Below are 22254 nucleotides of genomic sequence, written 5' to 3' on the forward strand. Positions count from 1 at the left end.
TAAGAGGCTCCGTGCCTTGGCCCGTCGTCTTATTGCACGACGTAAGCAGGAGTGCTGGGAGAGGTATGTCTCCTCCTTGGGCTCCCGTGTCTCCCCCTCGCTCGTGTGGTCCCGGATCCGGCAGATTTACGGATACCAGACCCCTATGGGTGTCCCTTGGACGGCGCTGTCTGCACGGACGCTGCCGCCATTGCTGAACACCTTGCTGCGCATTTTGCTAAGAGCTCTGCGACTGCAACTTATCCCCCAGCCTTTCACTCTCTAAAGGAGCGAGCCGAGCAGACGCCGTTATCATTCCACACGCGTCGTTCTGAAAAATACAATGCTCCTTTCAGCGAGAGGGAATTCCTCGCTGCCCTCGCCGATTGCCGTGATACAGCACCAGGACCAGACTGCATCCATGCACAGATGCTGAAGCATCTCTCCAGGGACTGCCAGAGACACATCCTCGCCATCTTTAACCGCATTTGGAGTGAGGGCGTGTTCCCGTCGCAATGGTGGGAGGATCTTATTGTCCCCATCTTGAAGCCCGGTGTGGACCCACTGGCGGTGGACAGCTATCGTCCCATTACCCTCACCAACTTTTTGTGCAAATTGCTCGAACGTATGGTGGGGCGGCGTTTGTGTTGGGTCCTTGAGTCGCGCGGTCTCCTCGCTCCATCCCAGGGTGGCTTCCGTCGGGGCCGGTCTGCAGCGGACAATTTGGTGCGGCTGGAATCTGCTATCCGTACGGCCTTTGCCCGACGTCAGCATCTCGTTGCTGTATTTTTTGATCTGCGGAAGGCGTATGACACCACATGGAGGCATCACATCCTTGCTACGTTGCATGAGTGGGGTCTTCGTGGTCAGCTCCCGGCTTTTCTTCAAACCTTTTTATTGCGCCGCTCTTTCCGGGTGCAAGTGGGTGCCGCCTCTAGTTCATCTTATATACAGGAAAATGGGGTCCCGCAGGGCTCGGTGTTGAGCGTCTCCTTATTTCTAGTGGCCATTAATGGTCTGGCTGCAGCCGTGGGGTCGTCGGTGTCTCCTTCTTTGTATGCCGACGACTTCTGCATCTCATTTAGCTCCACGACTACGGGAGTTGCCGAACGCAGGCTACAAGTAGCCATTCGCAAGGCAGCTTCATGGGCTCTGACTCATGGTTTTCAGTTCTCTGCAGCCAAGACTCGAGTTATGCACTTCTGCAGGCGTCGGACGGTCCACCCTCATCCTGAACTTTACCGCGACGGCCACCTGCTTGAAGTGGTGGACACATGCCGCTTCTTAGGACTCGTCTTTGATGCCCGGCTCACATGGGTTCCTCATATTACTCAGCTGAAGCAAAAGTGCTGGCGGCACCTCAACGCCCTCCGCTGCCTGAGCCACACATCTTTGGGTGCGGATCGCTGCACGCTGTTGCGATTATACAGGGCCCTTGTGCAGTCCAGGCTTGATTATGGGAGCCTGGCCTATGGGTCTGCGTCACCCTCAGTGTTGAAGTTGTTAGACCCCATACACCACTGTGGGGTTCGGCTTGCAACTGGCACTTTTCGTACGAGCCCCGTGGATAGTCTACTGGTGGAGGCCGGGGTTCCCCCGCTGCGGATTAGCCGCCATCGACTGCTCACCGACTATGCTGTCCACGTGCATTGCTCGCCGGGCCATCCCAATCCTCACCTGCTTTTCCTTGCCATGGTCCTCCATCTGCCCGAACGGCGACCTAGGTCTGAGCTTTCCATAACTGTCCGCGTCCAGTCCCTGCTGTCCGGAACTGGGTCATTCTCTCTTCTGCCTCCCTTCCGGGTCCGTGCACCTACGCCTCCCTGGTGTTTGCCCCGGCCGTCCGTCCGTCTGGACTTGGCACAGGGACCCAAGGACTCGGTTCCGCCTGTGGCCCTCCATCGCCGTTTTCTTGCGCTCCTCACCTCATTTTCGGGCTGTGAGACTGTCTACACTGATGGTTCCCTGGTTGATGGTCGTACTGCCTACGCTTTTGCTCACGCTGCCCATTTTGAGCAGCGATCCTTGCCGGCTGGCTGCAGTATTTTTACTGCAGAGCTGGTGGCCATATTGCGCGCTCTTGAGCATATGTGTTTCTGCTCAGGTACGTCCATCGTCATCTGCAGTGACTCCCTGAGCAGCCTCCAGGCCATCGACTGCTGCTATACCTCTTCTCCTCTGGTGTCCTCTATTCAGGAGTCTGTTTCCGCCATTACCCGTTCTGGTCGTTTGGTGGTCTTTGTTTGGACGCCAGGTCACGTTGGCATCCCGGGGAACGAACGTGTTGACAGGCTGGCCAAAGGGGCGATCGATGCCCCAGCTTTGGAGATCGGCCTCACGGCTCGCGATCAGCAGCTGGTGTTGCGCCGTAAGGTGCTTGGGATGTGGACTGCTGAGTGGCGTGGCATGACATCCCCGAATAAACTGCGGGCTGTCAAGGAGACGACCGATGTGTGGCGCTCCTCCCTGCGGGCTTCTCGCAGGGACTCTGTCTTCCTGTGTCGGCTCCGCATCGGCCATACCTACCTGACGCACAGCCATCTTTTGCGTCAGGAGGATCCCCCTCTGTGTCGGTGTGGGTCCCGGCTGACGGTCGCCCACATTTTGTTGGAGTGTCCCCGACTGCGCACCCTCCAGCAGTCTTTTAATCTCCCGGGCACTTCGCCTTTGGTTTTATGCGACGATGCCTCCATGGCTGACGACGTTTTAAATTTTATCTGTGGTAGTCCTTTTTATAGTTCCATTTAGGGAGGTCCTGCACCTTTCTCTTTCTGTGTCTCTTGTCCTCGAGTCTCTCATATTTGGTTTCAGATTTTAGTGTGTCCCAAGATGGTTGACTATTTCCGTTTTTTTGTTCTCGTGGTCAGTCAACCAGTCTTCGGCCATCTTCTTTTCTTCTGTTTCTTTCTGTCTGGTGTTCATCTGTACTCTTCTTGTCTGTAGTGTTCGTTGCCTAATTTGTGTTCTTTCAGTGCCTGGGGGGGAGTCTCCTTCCCCTTGGGGTTTTACCTGCTCCACGAATTTGTCTCGCCTGTTTTTGGAATGGGGGACTGATGACCTTAGCTGTTTAGTCCCCCCTTAAACATCCCAACAACCACCACCACCATTCACACTACAGTTGAAAATTTGTAAATTAAATAAAGAAAGGTATACCAGAGAAGGCACACGTGAATATTCTTTGATGTTCCTGTCCAAAGAGTTTTTGGCATTGGTGTATGAGTTTCATTAATGTACATTTTTATTCTTTAACAAGAAAAGATGCTGTCAGTTGCTGTAGTTCTGCAACAATAACTTTCATGGTTATCTGAAATGATTACAACATGTCGCCTTTTCTGATGGTAGAAATTTTTTATTTTGCCACTACCAGTTTCAAGTCACCTTCATCATACGGTATGCAGTTGTATGCAGTTCTTAGTGTTTGTGGGCATTGCTGTGTGGAGTTATTTGCATTTGTGAGGTTAATCTTGATGCGTTTGTGGATTTACAGTTATTTGCCAGCTGTGATCATTCTACAGTGCTACACAAACTATGCCACATTTAACACCTCCCACATGCTTAAAACTTAACTGCAAGTGCACCAATATTAACCCCATGGATGCAAATGATTCCCCCCCCCCCCCCAAATGCTACAAACAAACACTAAAAACTGTACACCATCTGATGATGTCACTAGGTGACATGGTATCTGATAGTGATAAAATAAAAAATATCTTCTGTAAACAAAAGGCATCTGGTTGCAATCATTTATTATAGCTTTTATTCATCACAGTTGCTTGGTTGCACATCTATATTGGATAAAAGTTTTAATAACTTCTGTTGTTCCATATTCTATTATCTGGACCTGCTATATAACTTCTTTAATATATTCATTTGTTTTCATATTTTATTCCAAATGAAATTTTTTATGTACTTTTTTTATAGTATTTAAACATTTAGCAATTTGACTAGTGTGCTAGTTTACAAACTTTTCTACTTTTATTTACAGGACTTTTGGAATGCTGAAGCCTGATGTGGCCGATAAATATGGTGAAATACTGAAAATGATTTATGCAAATGACTTTAAAATAACAAAATTGAAGATGGCACGCCTTACAAAGGAACAAGCACAGGAGTTTTATAAAGAACATGAGGGAAAACCATTTTTGCCGTACGTGTAAAGCAAAGTATACTGTCAATGAAAATGAGCATACTAGATACCAGTGTGTTATAAATCCTTTCTATATGTGACTATCTATACTTTTCCAGCATATTAATTGATAATATTTTTGATGGGTCTGCATTTGAATCATACAGACATCCAGACACAATGTTTCTACACTCAATCTGGCCACTCTCTTCAGGTGAAAACATTACCTGCTAATCTCACTGGAGACTCTCACCTGAAGATGAAAGCCAGGTGGACTTTAGAAATATTTGATCTCGATGATTGTATGATCCAGCTGCAGATCCATCAAGAATATCATTATCCTTTCTTTGTGTTTGCAAATGTCATTAAACTGTAGACTGTTTATGATAAATTATTCTAACAGATTATAAAATGTATTTGGATATCAATTAGAATATTTTCAAAAGATCACAATTTGTCTGCTAACATGTTACGATTAAAATTTCACATGTCTAATTTCAATGGAATTTCTGCATTTGCTATTGCTATTTCAAAGTCTTATTTCATGGAAAAGGGGTAATTACACCACAGTACTTTCTGTGCCTCATTGATTATGGAATTTATTTTGTGTCCCGTTATGGAATTTATTTAGTGTCCCATTATTAATATAAGGGGCGATCAAAAAGTTTTCATTCGGAGGCCGTACAGTCCAGAATCAGTAAGACTATCACGTAAGATCCTTGTGAGTATTGAGCCAATCATTGTATTGATGCACCAGGTTGAAGATACTCATTTCGTAAAACACTGTAACTGCCTAATGCACATTCTTGTCCAACAGGAACTGACGACCCTTCAAGGCTTTTTTTAAGGGACTAAAGGCATGAAAATTGCATGAGGGGAGCTAAGGACTATGGACAGGTGCTTGTGTGCCTCCAATTTGAGTTGGCATGACTTCTGTGATACATTTGTGATACAAGCTTTATTGCGAGCCAGCAGCACAGTTTGCTCACTTACAATTAAACAGTGTTGAAATCACTAATTAGACTACTGTTGCCAACACAGGCATATTTTTATTTAATATTAACAACTGATTTAATTGTCTAAGAATACCAATTCTCACTCATTGACTTCAGGAGATGGGGCAACTTCTGCATTACAACATTTTCAGTATGGGGACGGGCATTATCGTGAGGCAGCAGCATCCCTTGTTACAGATTTCTTAGGCTTCCAGCCTTGACTGCCTGCCATAATTTCTCCAAGACTGCGCAGTAATGATCCCCAGTGATGAAGACACAAGGTACCTTGAAATCAATAAGCAGTCAAGAGATCAATCAACAGCATCTGTCAGATCCCTCTTTACTTGCCTTTATAGGTCAGTGTTGTTTACTTTTTTAGTAGAAATTTGAGAATACATTAGTTTTCATACTTCGTTGAAGAAGAAAGTATTGCAAGACAGAGAAGCTGCAAACCATTGTGTCATCTGTGCTTAGCAAACAGCTATATGTTTGAGTGTAGGATGGCAATTGTTGCTCTGATGAGGGAGAATCCAGTTGGGATAGGCAGTTTTTTGAATTATTTTTGTTGGTTGTGTTTGACAGCTTTGTTAAATTGTAGAAATGAAATATTGTAACATGTGGAGTAGCTGTATAATTTAATTTTAATTGTGTGACCAATTTTAGCCAGAGACCATTTTCCATTACCCGGTGTACAACGTTATGGTTACTGTGTCCATATCGTTGTATAGCAGTTACTGAAAAATGGTGTCTGACTGCAGTTGATCATAAAATTAAAAATAAATTATACAGCAGCTTCATGTGTTACATTATGTCAGTTCTGTGTTTGAATTATGTAGAGACTTCATTTATCGAATGAATTTTAATAGGTCAGACCCATGTGGAAGTTGATTAAATGGTCATTCTACTTTTGTTGTTAGGCTCTAGCAACAGTTTCTAACTACAGGTTCCCGAATGCAGCAAGAAGTTACAACATGCAATGGTGGTTGAACTGATATTTGTAGTTATTTGTTCAAAAGAATATATTACTAACTCATTCCAACTATGTGTGCTATTGTTGCATTCACTTGAAGTGAATGTACCTCTGTTTGCATGTAATGGTGGTACTTTGTGCCAGGCACATGGCAGCACATTTTATTGGAGAGAAAATTCAAATGTGTTATTGCTGTGATTGTTTGCAGTCTCGCATTTTTATTCTGTGGCTAAGAGCCGTTGAAACTGCAACCTACATACTTCTGAATCTGCTTAGTGTATTCATCTCTTGGTCTCCCTCTACGATTTTTACCCTCCACGGTGCCCTCCAATGCTAAATTTGTGATCCCTTGATGCCTCAAAACATGTCCTACCAACCAATCCCTTCTTCTAGTCAAGTTGTGCCACAAACTTCTCTTCTCCCCAACCCTATTCAATACCTCCTCATTAGTTACATGATCTACCCACCTTATCTTCAGCATTCTTCTGTAGCACCACATTTCGAAAGCTTCTATTCTCTTCTTGTCCAAACTAGTTATCGTCCATGTTTCACTTCCATACATGGCTACACTCCATACAAATACTTTCAGAAACGACTTCCTGACACTTAAATCTATACTCGATGTTAACAAATTTCTCTTCTTGAGAAACGCTTTCCTTGCCATTGCCAGTCTACATTTTATATCCTCTCTACTTCGACCTTCATCAGTTATTTTGCTCCCTAAATAGCAAAACTCCTTTACTACTTTAAGCTGGATGTATGGATACATTTATTATTAAGGTGGTAGTGATGACATTAAATTGTAAAGTGTGGTAAATTTGAAGCCTTCAGTGAGTTCCATCATAGACTAAAATTATGAGATCTTCAGTAGTATGATCAAAGGCTAAAATTTTTTAGATTACTCTTCAGTATCTAGAGCTTAGAGTGTGTGTCGTGCACGTGTTTGATGGTTAAGAATTTATGAAGCAGGTGTACAGTATGGGTCAAACATGGAGTGATGTTGAATATACTGTGCATTGTATCAAAGGTTACCTGAAGAAAAACACAAAGATACACTGCAAAGCTTGATTTATAAAGATTTCTTCTGTTATGAGAGAAAGAGATGAAAGCTTTGCCTTGCTGTAGGAGATATGTGCAAACAGCCAAAATGATGTAGTATTTAGTTAAGGTAGGAGAGGCCTTTGAAATCCTATTCATAGTGTGAGATAATTTTCGAAACAGATCTGGATGGCACATAAATAGTGAGTTTTAAATAGCATAGTTTTATTGAGAGAAAAAAATGGCTGATTCTGTTTCTCTTGTTGAAGCCAATTTGCTTCTGTTTCCATATTGTGAGTTGAGGGTTGAGTTATATGTAAGTGGACCATATTTATAAAATCAGAAAAAAGGTATTTTTCTCCACAAGTTCTTTCTTGTGTTACAGATTCTTAGTTGAGTTTATGACATCAGGACCTGTACTAGCAATGGAACTAGTTGCGGAAAATGGTATAGCCAAATGGCGCGAAACTATTGGACCAACAGATTCTGAGGTTGCCCGTACAAGTGCCCCAGAGAGTGTGAGAGCAAAGTACGGCAAAGACAAATCATACAATGCTGTTCATGGATCTGATTCAGTAGAAGCTGCTGAAAGGGTATACCTTTTTTGATGATTATGTTTTTCATTGATTCATAGGAGGAGAATTGCCTTAAGTAGTGGTTGACGTGACAGTGTTGAAGTAATTATGTTCATGCAATCTCTGTGTGCTACAGTTCTTTCATGCTTTCATTAACATAAGTAAAGCTATCTGTTTACCAAATTAAAAGGAAACTACATATGCCCTGAATCAACAGGCGGCAATAATACATATAAAATGAACATAGGCTAAGTTAGTAAATTTTCAGTCTTTTACATGTCCTGAATCAACAAGTGGCAATAATACATATAAAATGAACGTTAGTCAATTTTCAGTCTTTATACTAAGTGTTCTGTTCTAAGTGTAGTATCCATCCTTCCATGTCTGTCGAGGTTAGCAGCTCTGCACCTGGTGAGATGTGTGAGTTTCGTGCTCTTTTAAATATAAGTCATTTAGTTTGCAGTAGCACCTGGTGTAGTTGACATAACTCAATAAATGCAGGGTGACGGTTACTGAACTATATGAAATAAAATCGTCATAAATTCTGAAACGTTTGCATTAGGACATTCAAACTGCACATTTGGCCACGGGGTATGATGGGAATTAGTATGCTTATGTATGGTTTGGTTTAGCAAAGAAGCTCACTTTCATTTGGACGAGTTCATCAGCAAGCAAAATTGATGCATTTGGGGGACTGGGAATCCACATTTCATGATCAAGAAGCTTCTTCACCCTCAATGGGTTACTGTGTGGTTTGCAATGCCCAGTCATGCAAATATCGATGCGATGTTCCTAGATGGCACGGTGACTACCAAACAGTATGTGAAAGTTTTTGGAAGATCATTTCATTCCCATTATCCAAAGTGACCCAGATTTTGACAAGATTTGCTTCATGCAAGACAGAGCTCAATCGCATTGAAGCAGGAGAGTGTTTGATGTCCTGGAAGAGCACTTTGGGAACTGCATTCTGGCTCTGGGGTACCCAGAGGCCACTGGCATGGGCCATGGCTGCCATATTCTCTGGATCTGAACACGTGTGTCTCTTTTTTTTGTTGGGTTATATTATAGACAAGATGTACAGCAATGAACCCAAAACCATTGAGAAACTGAAAACAGCCATTCAGGAGGTCATTGACAGCATCAGTGTTCTGACACGTCAGCGGGTCATGCGGAATTTCGCTGTGCGTCTGCACCACATTGTCGCCAATGATGGTGGGCATATCAGATGTCATAACATAAATCCAAATATCCCTAGTGATGTTTACATGTAGAATAAAGTGTGTGATGCTGTAGTTTGTAACTAATTTACTTTTTTTCATATAGTTAAATAATTGTCACCCTGTATGTGAATTAATGTGTGGTTTAAGCCGTGTAAAATGTTTCAGTTTTCTTTCTGTATTATTCTGGGAAACCCAAAAGGATTGCAAAGTCTGGTCGTAGTCACATTTTTGTCTATGTTTTGGCACTGCAATCATAGTTTTACTTTTTTGTATTTCCAGCAATTAAAGTAGAGCTTATCTGTTCATTATTTAGTTCATACTAGGTAGTGTAAATTTTAATTTTTTTTCCCATATAACTTGTACGAGTAGTTTTTTTACACACAGTTGGGTATAGGCCAAATTTTTGTATATGTATTTCCTTGTTTCTCAGTAATTTAATTAAGTCATTATTACCAAATTAATATTTGATCATGATTGAAAAGTGGCTCACTTGCCTTAGAATTGTTGTTTCCTTGGTATTGTGTGATGGATGCTATAGTTTTTTTTCAATTGGGTGACAGTAGTGGTGTGGGAATCAGGAAAGTAAATGAAGTTCTTCAGTGGTTTTGTAGGATAGGCCATAGAGTTATGAAGATAATGGAAGAGGACGAGAAAATTACTGCCCTAGGCTGAATTATATATAGCTAGAAAATATTTGGGAAGGTTAAAGAGGAAGAATGGTGAAAAGTGGTAATAGGTCATAGAAGGAACAGGCATAGAACTTCATCTGACAGCTTTGTGATGATTAGGAAAAATAACTATGACTTATTGCTGCATTAGAAATGGGTAATCCTTAGGTAGGGACAGGTATAGACAGGGCACAACAATCTTTCAATAATAAATAGAAAAATAAGGATGTCAGGTAAGAGAGAGAAAATTTTGTTGTTATATGGTTCTTGTGCTAGAGGTGTTTGCTAACTTTGGTAGGATGAACCTGGATAAGAAACAAAGTCACAGATTTTTTTTTTGTACCTCCTGCTGATCTGTGTCAGGTGACAAGGATTTGGGATAACTTTGTAAAGCATTCAGGAAACAGAACACTGTGGTTGTAGTGGGTTTACTGGACAGTAGTATTGACAGAGAACTTAGGTACAATATCGTGTGTGAGCTGGTGAAGGCAACATCACCATTGAGAGTTACCAGTGTTGAATTTGTATCTGTTCTGAAATGCTATGACTGACCTCATTTGAACTCTTCAGCCAGGAGTGTTAACTTGGAATTGGATGACTGCTTACATTGCATGCATGGTCACACATTGCATGGTCACACATTGGCATGGTTCCTATTGATTCTGGCAACAGATGTGATTACACTAGGCATGCCCTTTTCAACAGAAAATGGATAGGTAACATGGTTAGGTTAATAGAAGAAAAGCCAAGAAACCAAAGGAGGAGGGGGGGGGGGGCCTCTATCATGAGTGGTAAAGTATGTTAAAAGTGCCATTGTAGCACCTAGGGTATGGAGGTCAGAAAGCAACCAGGATTTAAAATAGGTTAGTATTGAAACAAATTTTCAGTTGGAAAAAGGAGGTCAGAAAGCAACCAGGATTTAAAATAGGTTAGTATTGAAACAAATTTTCAGTTGGAAAAAGGAACCAAACAGTTTAATTTCAGCAGAAGACAGCAGTACAAACAATTGTTAGTTGAGGAAAAAATTAAAAAAAAAATGTACAAGAAAGCATTCACTTTAACACCAGCTTCGAGTGAGCAGTCTTCATGAACTTATAGAGCATCTGTTTTAAGCGTGGAAAGAAATTCCTCACAATGACGTTCAGATGCTGTTTACTTTCATATTACAACAAATACAAGAGTGTATTCATACCTGTGGATCACACCTGATACTGATGTTGATGTTATTGTGGATTTTTACTTCACCTAAAGAGGCTACAACTTGATGAACTTTAACTGTGCATAGCTACAGGGTGAATGGGGAAGCATGATTGAAATATCAAAAAGATGGTATTAGACAGTAAGATTAATAGTCGGCTTTATGTGGAATTCAGTTTAACAATGCCAGAATGGGTTAGGAAATGTGAGTGATGTACCAAAAATATCCAGAGAAGCGTACAGCATATTTATTTTGCAGTTTATGAACCTCTGAGGCACGCATATAAAGCAGTTGGGGAAAGAAAAATTTCACTGACTGCACCATATTTGTTGGTGAAAAGAAAATTACTGATAGTTGGATTGCAACATTGCTGAATAAATAAAAACCCAAAAGACATTCATGCCATTTTTTCTGTTCACATTAGCTACATGTAAAATACATCATTATTCATACACCTTATGACCCAGAAGAATATGTTGTCAATGGTAATGTGTAGCCCACCCATTAATATTCGTCTTTAAAGTTATGGGTTGAAGCACATAGTGCTCGTATCTGTAGGGCAGATTTTACAGTGAACCAATTCATGTGAGAAAGAAGCATGTGATTAGTTGGTGGTTTGTACTGTCACAAAGACTGAATGGCCTCCGAATCAAGACTAGCCTTTCAGTTTGAGTATATGACCATATCATGTTTTTAATGAATCATTAGTCATGAGGAGACCAGTTAGTCAGCAGCTAGGAAATGTTCAAGTGTGACAAAAAATGGAAAGATTTATTTGAAAAGAAAATATTATGTAGAGTAATTTGTCTCTTACGTTCCAGGCTTTACAGAAATTCTCCTGTATACTCTGCAGGATTAGCACTCCTGAAAGAAAGTATATTGCAGAGACATGGCTTAGCCACATTCACTCTGGAAACTGTGTCTTAACTATTCTTACTCAAGTTTAATCCGAGGTACTGCTAAGGATGGTTCTTTTTTGGAGAGAATGGGATATGGTCAATTCAGGTAGGACAATCGAAGAGCTGTGATTACTGAAATTTATCTGGCAGGTTTTACTTAAGATTTACTTCCAGTTGTCAAGTCAGGTTGCCATTTATGGTTGAGCTCAAACAGTAAACATGTCCAAGATAGTAATTCATGGCTCCTGAAAAGACAGCAAAGTCAGTCTTTTAAATATTGTGCCAGAAATGGAGTGGTCAACCTAGTTGCCCACCCAGCATTGTATCTTAAACTATAGAACTATCTGTAGGGTAAGTAGGTTTTGCAAGCTGGAAGGCTTACCTAGGTAGGTACGGCTCTGTCCAGGTGCACTCTTTATTTCCCTAGCTGCTCGTGGGACCAAGATGGAAACCTTGAAATTAAATTCTTCCACTCCAGCAAAATGGGTGTACCGCTGGTGGATATCAACATCGAGCCAGTCCTCCTGACTCTGGGATTTTCCAGAGTTCTGATATTAATAGTAACAGAATGCATGCTGCTGGTCAGAATTTGTTTATAATAGTTAAAAGGGACAGAGGACAGCTTTGAGAGAGTTTCCCTTTTTGCATTCAAAAGGGTTTAGAGGGCATGGCAGAACTTTAAAATCTGTCAAGTGATTACGAAATGGGACACTGTCAATAGAACGTCTAGTTCCCAAGAAGTAAAGAACCTCGAGAAAGCTCAGTGTCTTGGAGAGTATGCCATCAAAACTGAACTGCACAACACCTTGAACTGGAGCAAAGGTGTTGTGTCATGCAGACATCTGGTCAGTATTCCCAAAGAGGAACTGAAAGCTGAGTGGACCAAAGAAGGGATTGTTGACACTGAAAATATAATACTCGTTTATATTTACTTTCAACAGCACAAAGCTTCCATAGCATGTGAAAACAGGTTTCCTTGGCTTAAACGTGTGGTCTTAATTCTCAACCCAATGCAAATTGCTGTGGAGATCACAATGTCTGGAGAAGGGACCAGTATTCTAAAAGGAGACGGACAAGTGTAGAGTAGGCAGTCTCTTTAGTAGATATGTTACATATTCTAAATGTCCTGCCAATAAAACACAGTCTTTGGTTAGCCTTCTCCAGAACATTTTCTATGTGTTCCTTCCAATTTAAGTTGTTCATAATTGGAATTCCTAGGTATTTAGTTGAATTTACACCTGTAGATTTAACTGATTCATCATTTAATCGAAGTTTAACGGATTCCTTTTAACATTCATGTGGATGACCTCACACTTTTCGTTATTTGGCGTCAATTGCCAGCTTTTGCACCGTACAGATATCTTTTCTAAATTTTTTTGCAATTTGTTTTGATTTTCCGATGACTTTACTAATCGATAAATGACAGCATCTTCTGTAAACAATGTAAGACAGCTGCTCAAATTATCATTTATATAGGTAAGGAATAGCAAAGGACCTATAACGCTATCTTGGGGAACACTAGAAATCACTTCTGTTTTACTCTATGGCTTTCTGTCAGTTATTACAAACTGTGACCTCTGGTACAGAAAATCATGAATCCAGTCTCATGTGCATCCCTGCACATGCCTGTATTTAATGTGTAACTGCCAAAAGTTTCATTGTTGTATGTCTGTTAGTTATTGTTCAGTGCTATATTGAGTAGAGCATGTGTTGCACAGTTCGCGAATTTTGAGATGGCAGAGTTTGAGGAGCAATGTGTCTGCATTAAATTTTGGTGAAACTCAAAAAAGCTTTACAGAGAGACACCAATTGAAGTACGAAGCCTTAAGCTGTACTTGGTGTTATGTGTGGTTCAAACGATATAAAAATTGCCAGACGGAAGTTAAAGGTGGCACTTGCTCATGACACCCTTTGACATACACCAACGATGTTTATGTTAGGAACGTCAGTGAGATTGTTTATGCTAATCAAAGACAGACTTTCCGAGAGATTGCAGAAGCGTGTAACATTTCATTTAGATCATATAATGAAATCTTGACACAGCATATTGTAATATATCGTGTTTCCGCCAAGTTCGTCCCACAGCTCATGAGTCAAGACCAGAAAGGTCTTTGCCTCACAATCTCTGAAGATCTTTTGGATCATGCAAATGAGAACAAGATGTTCCTTAAGAGAATTATAACTGGTGATCAGGCATGAGTCTATGGTTATGATGTTGAGACCAAGGTTCAATCTTCACAATGGGTTGGGAAAGGTTCTGTGAGACCAAAAAGCTCATCAGGTCAGGTCAAATGTCGAAGCCATGGTGGTAGTTTTCTTTGATTTTGAAGGATTAGTTCATCATGAATTCATGTCTCGGGGACAAACTGTTAATCAATGGTATTTGGGGTGTGTTGTGATGCCTGTGAGGAAACAGCCTGAAATGTGGTGAGAATTCATGGCTCTTGCATCGTGATAACACTCCTGCACATTACTCCATGTTGCGGCGTGACTATTGTACAAAAAACGAAATCACTGTGCTGCCTCATCCTCCGTACTCCCCAGACTTGGCCCTTGCAGATTTGGAAACCCTGTTGAAAGGTTGAAGACTTGTAATGATAGATGAGATAAAAGAAAATTCACAGATGGCACTTCATGTGATCCAGCAAGGGGTGTACCTAGACTGCTTCCAGAAGTGAAAATGGCATTGGGAGCAGTGTATCAATTGTGGTGGAGAGTATTTCGAAGGAGACATTGCACAATAAGTAAAAGGTAAGGGTAGAAAAATTTTGTGGACAGAGCTCTGAAATTTTTTGAACAGACCTCGTACAGCCCAAATATCAGAGGAATAAGTGAAATCTATGCGGCTGCACCCCCAAAATTTTGTGGAACAATCATTGCACTGCGAAAATATGAAGGTGCACAGCATTGATACTGCACTACTTCATATGATTGAAAAAACTTTTTGTTTGCTGTATCACCCAAGTCTTAGTTCTGCTACTTATAGTCCATCTTGTGGTGCAGTTTGAATTATCTTGGTCACTTGCCTGTGAGTGCATGGAAAAATGCTAGCAAATTTTCATAATGTTTGCATGTCTGTAGCTCGCATGTGTGAACTCCCAATGGGACGAAGGAGTGTCTCTTGCTGAACATTAATGATACATAGCTAATCACACTATTTCACATGTTGATTTGTTTATGCAGTTTTTGACTTTTTCAGTCTTTTTTTAATTTTTTTTTCCACAGCTACATTTTTGGATTCTATGCACTGACTATATTACATAGATGATAGTAATTTTAAGTACACACTAACAACATGTACGTCTATCTAAAAAGTAGACTACAATCATGCCATTTGATTTACAAGCTTTCACATGAGAAATATTTACATCTAATCATCAAAATAAAGCTTACTTTTTATAATCACTCAGTCGGTATTTTTACTCCTGTTGGTAGCAGTTTCCCGACTGCAGACTCCAAGTGATATCCTGAAAAATTCTGAAAAGTTTCAGATCTCTAGCTCAAACATTCGAGATGCATATTCTTCATGGTTTAGATATTCTTCATCTTCTCTCTTCCTTTTGTTGTTTCTCCTTGTTGTAGCCTGCAGTTGCCTTAAGCACCCACTTTTCAGGGTTGAGCATTCGCATGGAGCCAGTTGCCAGTAGTGATTGTTTCATATTGAACCAGGGAGATATTCCTAACAACTTTAAAACTTTACACCTGCTTACTGTCCCATTGTTGAAACAACCCACGGCATCTAACTGCCTAATCTCACTGTGTTGAAACCAACAAACATTGTTCTCAGTAGATATTCCCACATCAAAAGACTGAAACATTGATTCACATTCTGTCTCTACCCGCGTAAACACAGTGACAATAATGTGTTGTCACTTAGATTCCTGTACATGGGCATAATTGTTCCAGCACTGCGAATTGCTGTGACGTATACAAACTTACCCAAACTGCTTTTCTCTTCATCTCTCTATCACCTTGATTCCTTATAGTCCACTCTATTAGAGGTCAAAACAGGCATTTTCATAACAAAATTGTGGAAGTTATTTTCTCAACATTTCTATATGTTTTCTGGGAAGCTGAATCCTTATTTGAGGTTTGCTGCCATGTAGGAGGGCAGCCTCACGATATAATATGCAAAAACCTCAAAATTTTAGCACTTTTTGTTTTTCACTTACATTTTGAAAATTATGTTGCTTTTGAAGAGGACCAATCTGTACAAAAGTGAAACAGGCAAAATTTCCTACAAAAAGCACTAGAAAGGTTTGATTTTCTGATGAGCAGTATTAGCGGTAGAGTTCGCTGAAGTGAAGCGATTTTTTGGCCCATCTGCAGAAACATCAAAAACACCCACTCTCACCCACAAAAACTCAAAACATGTACGTGTTATCAACGAAACCCATACACCATGTGAAAGTATGTTAAATTTCACACAAGAGACACAAGTCATATTCAGTTTTCTTATAGGATTTGGAGGGAGTAAATCAAAAAATGCCATCTGTGCCCTACAGCCAAACAACCCCACCAACCTGTCAGTCTCTCATCAGCCATATACATTCGATGTATTACGCTTAAAAGTGGTTGTTTTGAATGAATTGATGGGAAAGCATGTTTGATGACACCATTAACAAATTATGTTTCAGCATACAGGTATTAGGTACATCACACTGAACAGAAATTTGACTATGAAATCTGTGTATTAATATACATGTATCATGAAATGGGATAATTTTGAGCCAAGGATTGGGTCATCATGTTGAGTAATTCTCCGTCTGCAAAAGAAAGAAAGCATTTAGTGATAGAATATGAGTACAAAAGACTGGTAAGTTGTATAGTGAACTGTCAATGTATTGATGTCTGATTTTGTGCACAGTATTTTTAATCATTTTCATTTAGATGTTGGTGGCCCAGGCAGTGCTTTCATCGGACACTAGTAGCTCCAGGTGATGGGTCTTGGGCAATTGAAGGTACAGGCAAAGCATCAGTGGCCATGGAAGGCCCAGTATGAACAGTGAGTTGTTGCTGTTCTTCAACTTAAAAAAATGAGTAATGTTGTGATAGAGAAAAATTGATTACCAAATATGCATAGTGCTGCATTATATTCTGTGAATAATACTTTGTGTCACTTCAGCTCCTTCAGAAGTAGTACTGCAAGGGGCTTGTCCAGATCAAATTTGGTTTCTACATCAAAATTGTCACGACCCTTCACATTTTTTGCACAGTTTCATGCAGAAGAGTCGTACTCACCTGCATCCACACTGATGTTGACAATCTGTTGCATTTGCAAGATATAAGCGGAAGAAGGCTCTCGGGAGAGGGGAGTTTCAGTAAGGTAATGGGAGCCAACCCATTTTTGTCAACTCTCAACCCAAGTAGATTCTAATCCAGTGCTCCACCTGATGGAAAACTCTGAAGTTGTGTTATTGAGCTGCAGCTTCAGTGGGAGGTATGGAAGTTGTGTTTGTCTTGTAGGCTGATGTTACACACTTCTTATACCTCAGCTTGTTGAGTGTTGCTTTTGGGCGGTTTCCACAATAAAGGTCAGTCAGTAATTTCTCACTGGCAGCTATTATTTCTTTTGGGGGGACCAAAAGATCAGCGAATTTAGTAATGTATGATTTGAGATCTGGATTTTTGGAGAGGGTCTTAAGAAATTGAACCTTGCCTTGGTTGAATAATGCTGTCACAAAGTCACAACGATCATTATGGTTGGCAACACTCTTCTCTGCTCCATTTCCTGGGTGGAAGAGGAGCTGAGGGGCTATACCTGTCCCTGGTGAGAGGAAATATACATTGGAATGGAGTTTGGAGATCTATTATTGTGACCAGAAGGTCAACATCTTCCCCCACATCTGCAACATACTTGTAATCTGAAGCTAGAGATTCTGCCGTCCACATAAAAAAATGCATCTGCATCACCAGCTGCCTTCTTGGAGGTAATTCCACTTTCATTACATTTTTTCATTATCTTTTTTTTTACATGTGATAGAAATTTACTGCTAAAATTGTTGGTGTGTTGCTGCTGCTAAATTGTGGCTCCAGGAACTGCTTTTTGGTCAACCACCTCAAGCGCTCCATAGATTTGGTAGTCTTCTCTGCATCCAGGTATCCACTGAACATAGTTATTGCATTTTCATTGTATTTGCCTCGTACAAAATAGGTATATGAGTTGCATATTTGTTCAAAGCTATGCCCTCTGGACCATACAAATCAGTGCAACAAAAACCCCTCTTCAGTACCTATACTGTACTTACCTATACTGTACTACTTGGATCCAGGTTAGTGGGTGTGGTAGTTAAAAAAATGGATTAGCTCTCATTACCCCACTGAAACCTGTGGCTCCCAAGAGCATTTTTCGGTTTATATCTTGCAAATGCACGACAGATTATCAATGTCGGTGTGGGAGTAGGCAAGCAGGACATTTTTGCATGAAACTGTGCCAGCAGTAGTGCTCCAACAGTGATGACAATTTTGATATAGAAGACAAAGATGACGTGAACAAACCCCTTGCAGTACCTCTTCTGAAGCAGCTGAATCAACACAAATATTCACAGAATATTTTGCAGAATTATGCATCCTTACTAATTGGTTTTTCTCTATTATAACATTAATCATTCAATTGTTGTTGTTGTTGTTGTGGTTTTCAGTCCAGAGACTGGTTTTGATTCAACTCTCCATGCTACCCTATCCTGTGCAAGCTTCTTCATCTCCCAGAACCTACTACAACCTACATCCTTCTGAATCTGCTTAGTGTATTTATCTCGTGGTCTCCCTCTATGATTTTTACCCTCTACACTACTCTCCAATACTAAACTGGTGAATCCCTTCTTCTAGTCAAGTTTTGCCACAAATTCCTCTTCTCCCCAATTCTATTCAGTACCTCCTCATTAGTTATGTGATCTATCCATCTAATCTTCTTCATTCTTCTGTAGCATCACATTTCGAAAGCTTCTATTCTCTTCTTGTCTAAACTATTTATCGTCCATGTTTCACCTCCATACATGACTCCACGCTATACAAATACTTTCAGAAAAGACTTCCTGACACTTAAGTCTATACTCGATGAAAACGAATTTCTCTTCTTGAGAAACGCTTTCCTTGCCATTGCCAGTCTACATTTTATATCCTCTCCACCCTGACCATCCTCAATTATTTTGCTCCCCAAATTGCAGAAAACTCATTTACTACTTTAAGTGTCTCATTTCCTAATCTAATTCCCTCAGCATCACCTGATTTAATTTAACTACATTCCATTATCCTTGTTTTGCTTTTGTTGATATTCATCTTATATCCTCCATTCAAGACACAAGACACTGTCCACTCCATTCAAATGCTCTTCCACATCCTTTGCTGTCTCTGACAGAATTACAATGTTGTCAGCAAACTTCAAAGTTTTTATTTCTTCTCCATGGATTTAAATGCCTACTCCACATTTTTCTTTTGTTTCCTTTACTGCTTGCTCAATGTAAAGATAGATTGAACAACGTGGGATATAGGCTACAACCCTATCTCACTTCCTTCTCAATCACTGCTTCCCTTTCATGCCCCTCGACTCTTATAACTGCCATGTGGTTCCTGTAAAAATTGTATTTAACCTTTTGCTCCCTGTATTTTACCCTGCCACTTTCAGAATTTGAAAGAGAGTATTCCAGTCAACATTGTCAAGAGCTTTCTCTAAGTCTACATATGCTAGAAAAGTAGGTTTGCCTTTCCTTAACCTATCTTGTAAGATAAGTCATAGGGTCAGTAGTGCTTTGTGCGTTCCAACATTTCTATGGAATCCAATCTGATCTTCCCTGAGGTCATCTCCTACCAGCTTTTCCATTCATCTGTAAAGAATTCGTATTAGTATTTTGCAACCATAACTTATTAAACTGATAGTTCGGTAATTTTCACACCTGTCAACACCTGCTTTCTTTGGGACTGGAATTATTATATTCTTCTTTATGTCTGAGGGTATTTCACCAGTCTCATACATCTTGCTCACCAGGTGGAAGAATTGTTGTGACTTAGGTCTTTCAGTGCTCTGTCAAATTTTTCACGCAGATTTGTATCTCCCATTTTATCTTCATCTACATCCTCTTCCATTTGCATAATATTGCCTTCAAGTACATTGCCCTTGTATTCACTCTATATACTCCTTCCATCTTTCTGCTTTCCCTTCTTTGCTTAGGACTAGTTTTCCATCTGAGCTCTTGATATTCATGCAAGTGGTTCTATTTTCTCCAAAGGTTTCTTTAATTTTTAATTTTCCTGTAGGCAGCATCGCTCTTACCCCTAGTGATATATGCCTCTACATCCTTACATTCATCCTCTAGCCATCCCTGCTTAGCCATTTTGCACTTCCTGTTGTTCTCATTTTTAAGACGTTTGTATTCCTTTTTGCCTGCTTCATTTATTGCATTTTGTATTTTCTCCTTTCGTCAATTAAATTCAATATCTCTTCTATTAACCATCGATTTCTACTAGCCCTCATCTTTTTACCTACTTGATCCTCTGCTGCCTTCACTATTTCATCTCTCAAACTGCTTGTTCTTCTTCTACTGTATCTCTTTTCCCTGTTCTTGTCAATCGTTCCCTAATGCTGAAACTCTCTACAGCCTCTGCTTCTTTCAGTTTAACTATGTCCCATCTCCTTAAATTCCTATTTTTTTGCAGTTTCTTCAGTTTTAGCCTACAGAGTTCATAACCAATAAATTGTGGTCAGAGTCCACATCTGCCCCTGGAAATGCCTTAAAATTTAAAACCTGGTTACTAAATCTCTGTCTTTACCATTATATAATCTATCTGAAACCTTCCAGTCTCTTCAGGCCTCTTCAATGTATATAACCTTCTTTCATGATTCTTAAACCAAGTGTTAGCTGTGATTAAGTTATTCTGTGTGCAAAATCAACCAGGCGGATTCCTCTTTCATTCCTTACCCCATTCCATCTCTTCCTTTTTCCTACTATCGAATTCCAGTCTTCCATGACTATTAAATTTTTGTTTCCCCTTCACTATCTGAATAATTTCTTTTATCACATCACACATTTTTTTCAATTTCTTCATCATTTTGCGAAGCTAGTTGGCATATAAACTTGTACTACTGTGGTAGTTGTGAGCTTTGTGTCTATCTTGGCTACAATAATGCATTCACTATGCTGTCTGTAATAGCTTATCCGCATTCGTATTTTTTTATTTATTACTAAACCTACTCCTTCAATACCTTTATTTGATTTTCTATTCTGAAACATATTCAATTACATTTTCCTGGTCAGTTTTCATAGATATATCAGTCTGGGTCCCCAAATGTTTGAGCTTGTCTTGCAGCACTTGGTAGAATCGATGTAACATTGTATCTGATTGTAATCGTGACTGACACATTTACCCAGTCCCTACTTTCTAGTGAAATAAGCCAAAACACAGTATCGAAACACTTTTCAGGTGGCATAGCAACTTTCGAGAAAGCTAAGGCATTAACAACTTGAACCGTATAAAGTTTATGCACAAAACACCAATCGAAAACCAAAGATATACAAGAGAAAATGTAAGAGGATTGCATGTCTTCTAACAGGGCTACCAACTTAAAAGCTGTATGTATTTTTACTGAACAGAAGACTAATGACAATATTTGATGCGTGAAAGCAGCAGAAAAAATGGGTGTGGCTGGAAGGGAGATTTCTAAATTGGTTTTTGAAATACTTCCCAGTAGTCAGTAAAAAAAAAAAAACAATTTCTTAATTGTAAGTGACTACATTTGGCTTAAAATGATGCTGACAATATCAAATGCCCTCTCCCATGACTTTTTCCACCATTTATGTTACATGTCTTGCGTGTTCCAATGAGTAAGGTAACTGCATACCTTTGAGTAGTAATATGTTCTTTGGTCTGAAAGTCACAATTTTCACTCCATGTTAGATTGGGCAAATGTGAATTGGATACCAACTGGTGGTCTTTCTGGTTCCTTGAAACCAGAAACATTTACAAGATTGTGGGTATAAATATTGGTACTGCTTGCAGCATAGTGTACCTGCCTCCCAGAATCCAGCAGCCCAAGAATGAGGCTGTTTCGTGGGGACACATGGACCAACTATCAAAATGAAGAGTTGGTCAGTTTACCATGAGTAAAACAGCAACAATCCGTAAGGTGATGCTATCAAGAAAATTGGCTTGAGACCTGGAGAAAATCATCTATATTTTATGTAGCTATTTGGGATAGTTTAGAATTCCAGGATCATTACGAGTTCAGTGAAAACTCATATTACCTGTGAATCTGAATCAAACAAAATAGAGTTTATTAGAAAATAAGAAGTAAGAGCTTTTCTTTCAAAGGCTGCCATTTATCAGAGTGATGAAGAAAGGGGTGTAAGTCTTGGTATCATAAGTGCTCAGCAATGCACAGTCGTTGTATTTGAGTGATATATGGGTATAGATATTTACAGTTGACATTGAAAGGAGAGAATTAAATTTACTGGGGGGGGGTCTAGATCTCAAACAGTCAGGGAAGTGGTGGTTATCTTGGATGTAGAATGAGCTTTGTAAAAACTGTTTTTAGATGTTGTTACACTTGTTTTTAGCGGGTAATTAAAAAACTCAAGGCCAAAAGTGACAGG

The 22254-nt window shown here is 40.1% G+C and overlaps 1 protein-coding gene across 2 annotated transcripts in view; it reads left to right on the forward strand.

Annotated features, from left to right (window-relative positions):
• The window catches only part of LOC126249321 (nucleoside diphosphate kinase 7), a 115551-nt gene that overhangs the window by 72666 nt on the left and 20631 nt on the right, over positions 1 to 22254 (forward strand). For both annotated transcript variants that reach the window (XM_049950987.1, XM_049950979.1), the window contains 2 exons: positions 3965 to 4126; positions 7494 to 7701. In XM_049950987.1, the coding sequence (XP_049806944.1) occupies positions 3965 to 4126; positions 7494 to 7701 (370 nt within the window). The remainder of the gene's footprint in view (positions 1 to 3964; positions 4127 to 7493; positions 7702 to 22254) is intronic.

The sequence above is a fragment of the Schistocerca nitens genome, chromosome 1 (genome assembly GCF_023898315.1).
Source record: "Schistocerca nitens isolate TAMUIC-IGC-003100 chromosome 1, iqSchNite1.1, whole genome shotgun sequence".
Lineage (NCBI taxonomy): Eukaryota > Metazoa > Arthropoda > Insecta > Orthoptera > Acrididae > Schistocerca > Schistocerca nitens.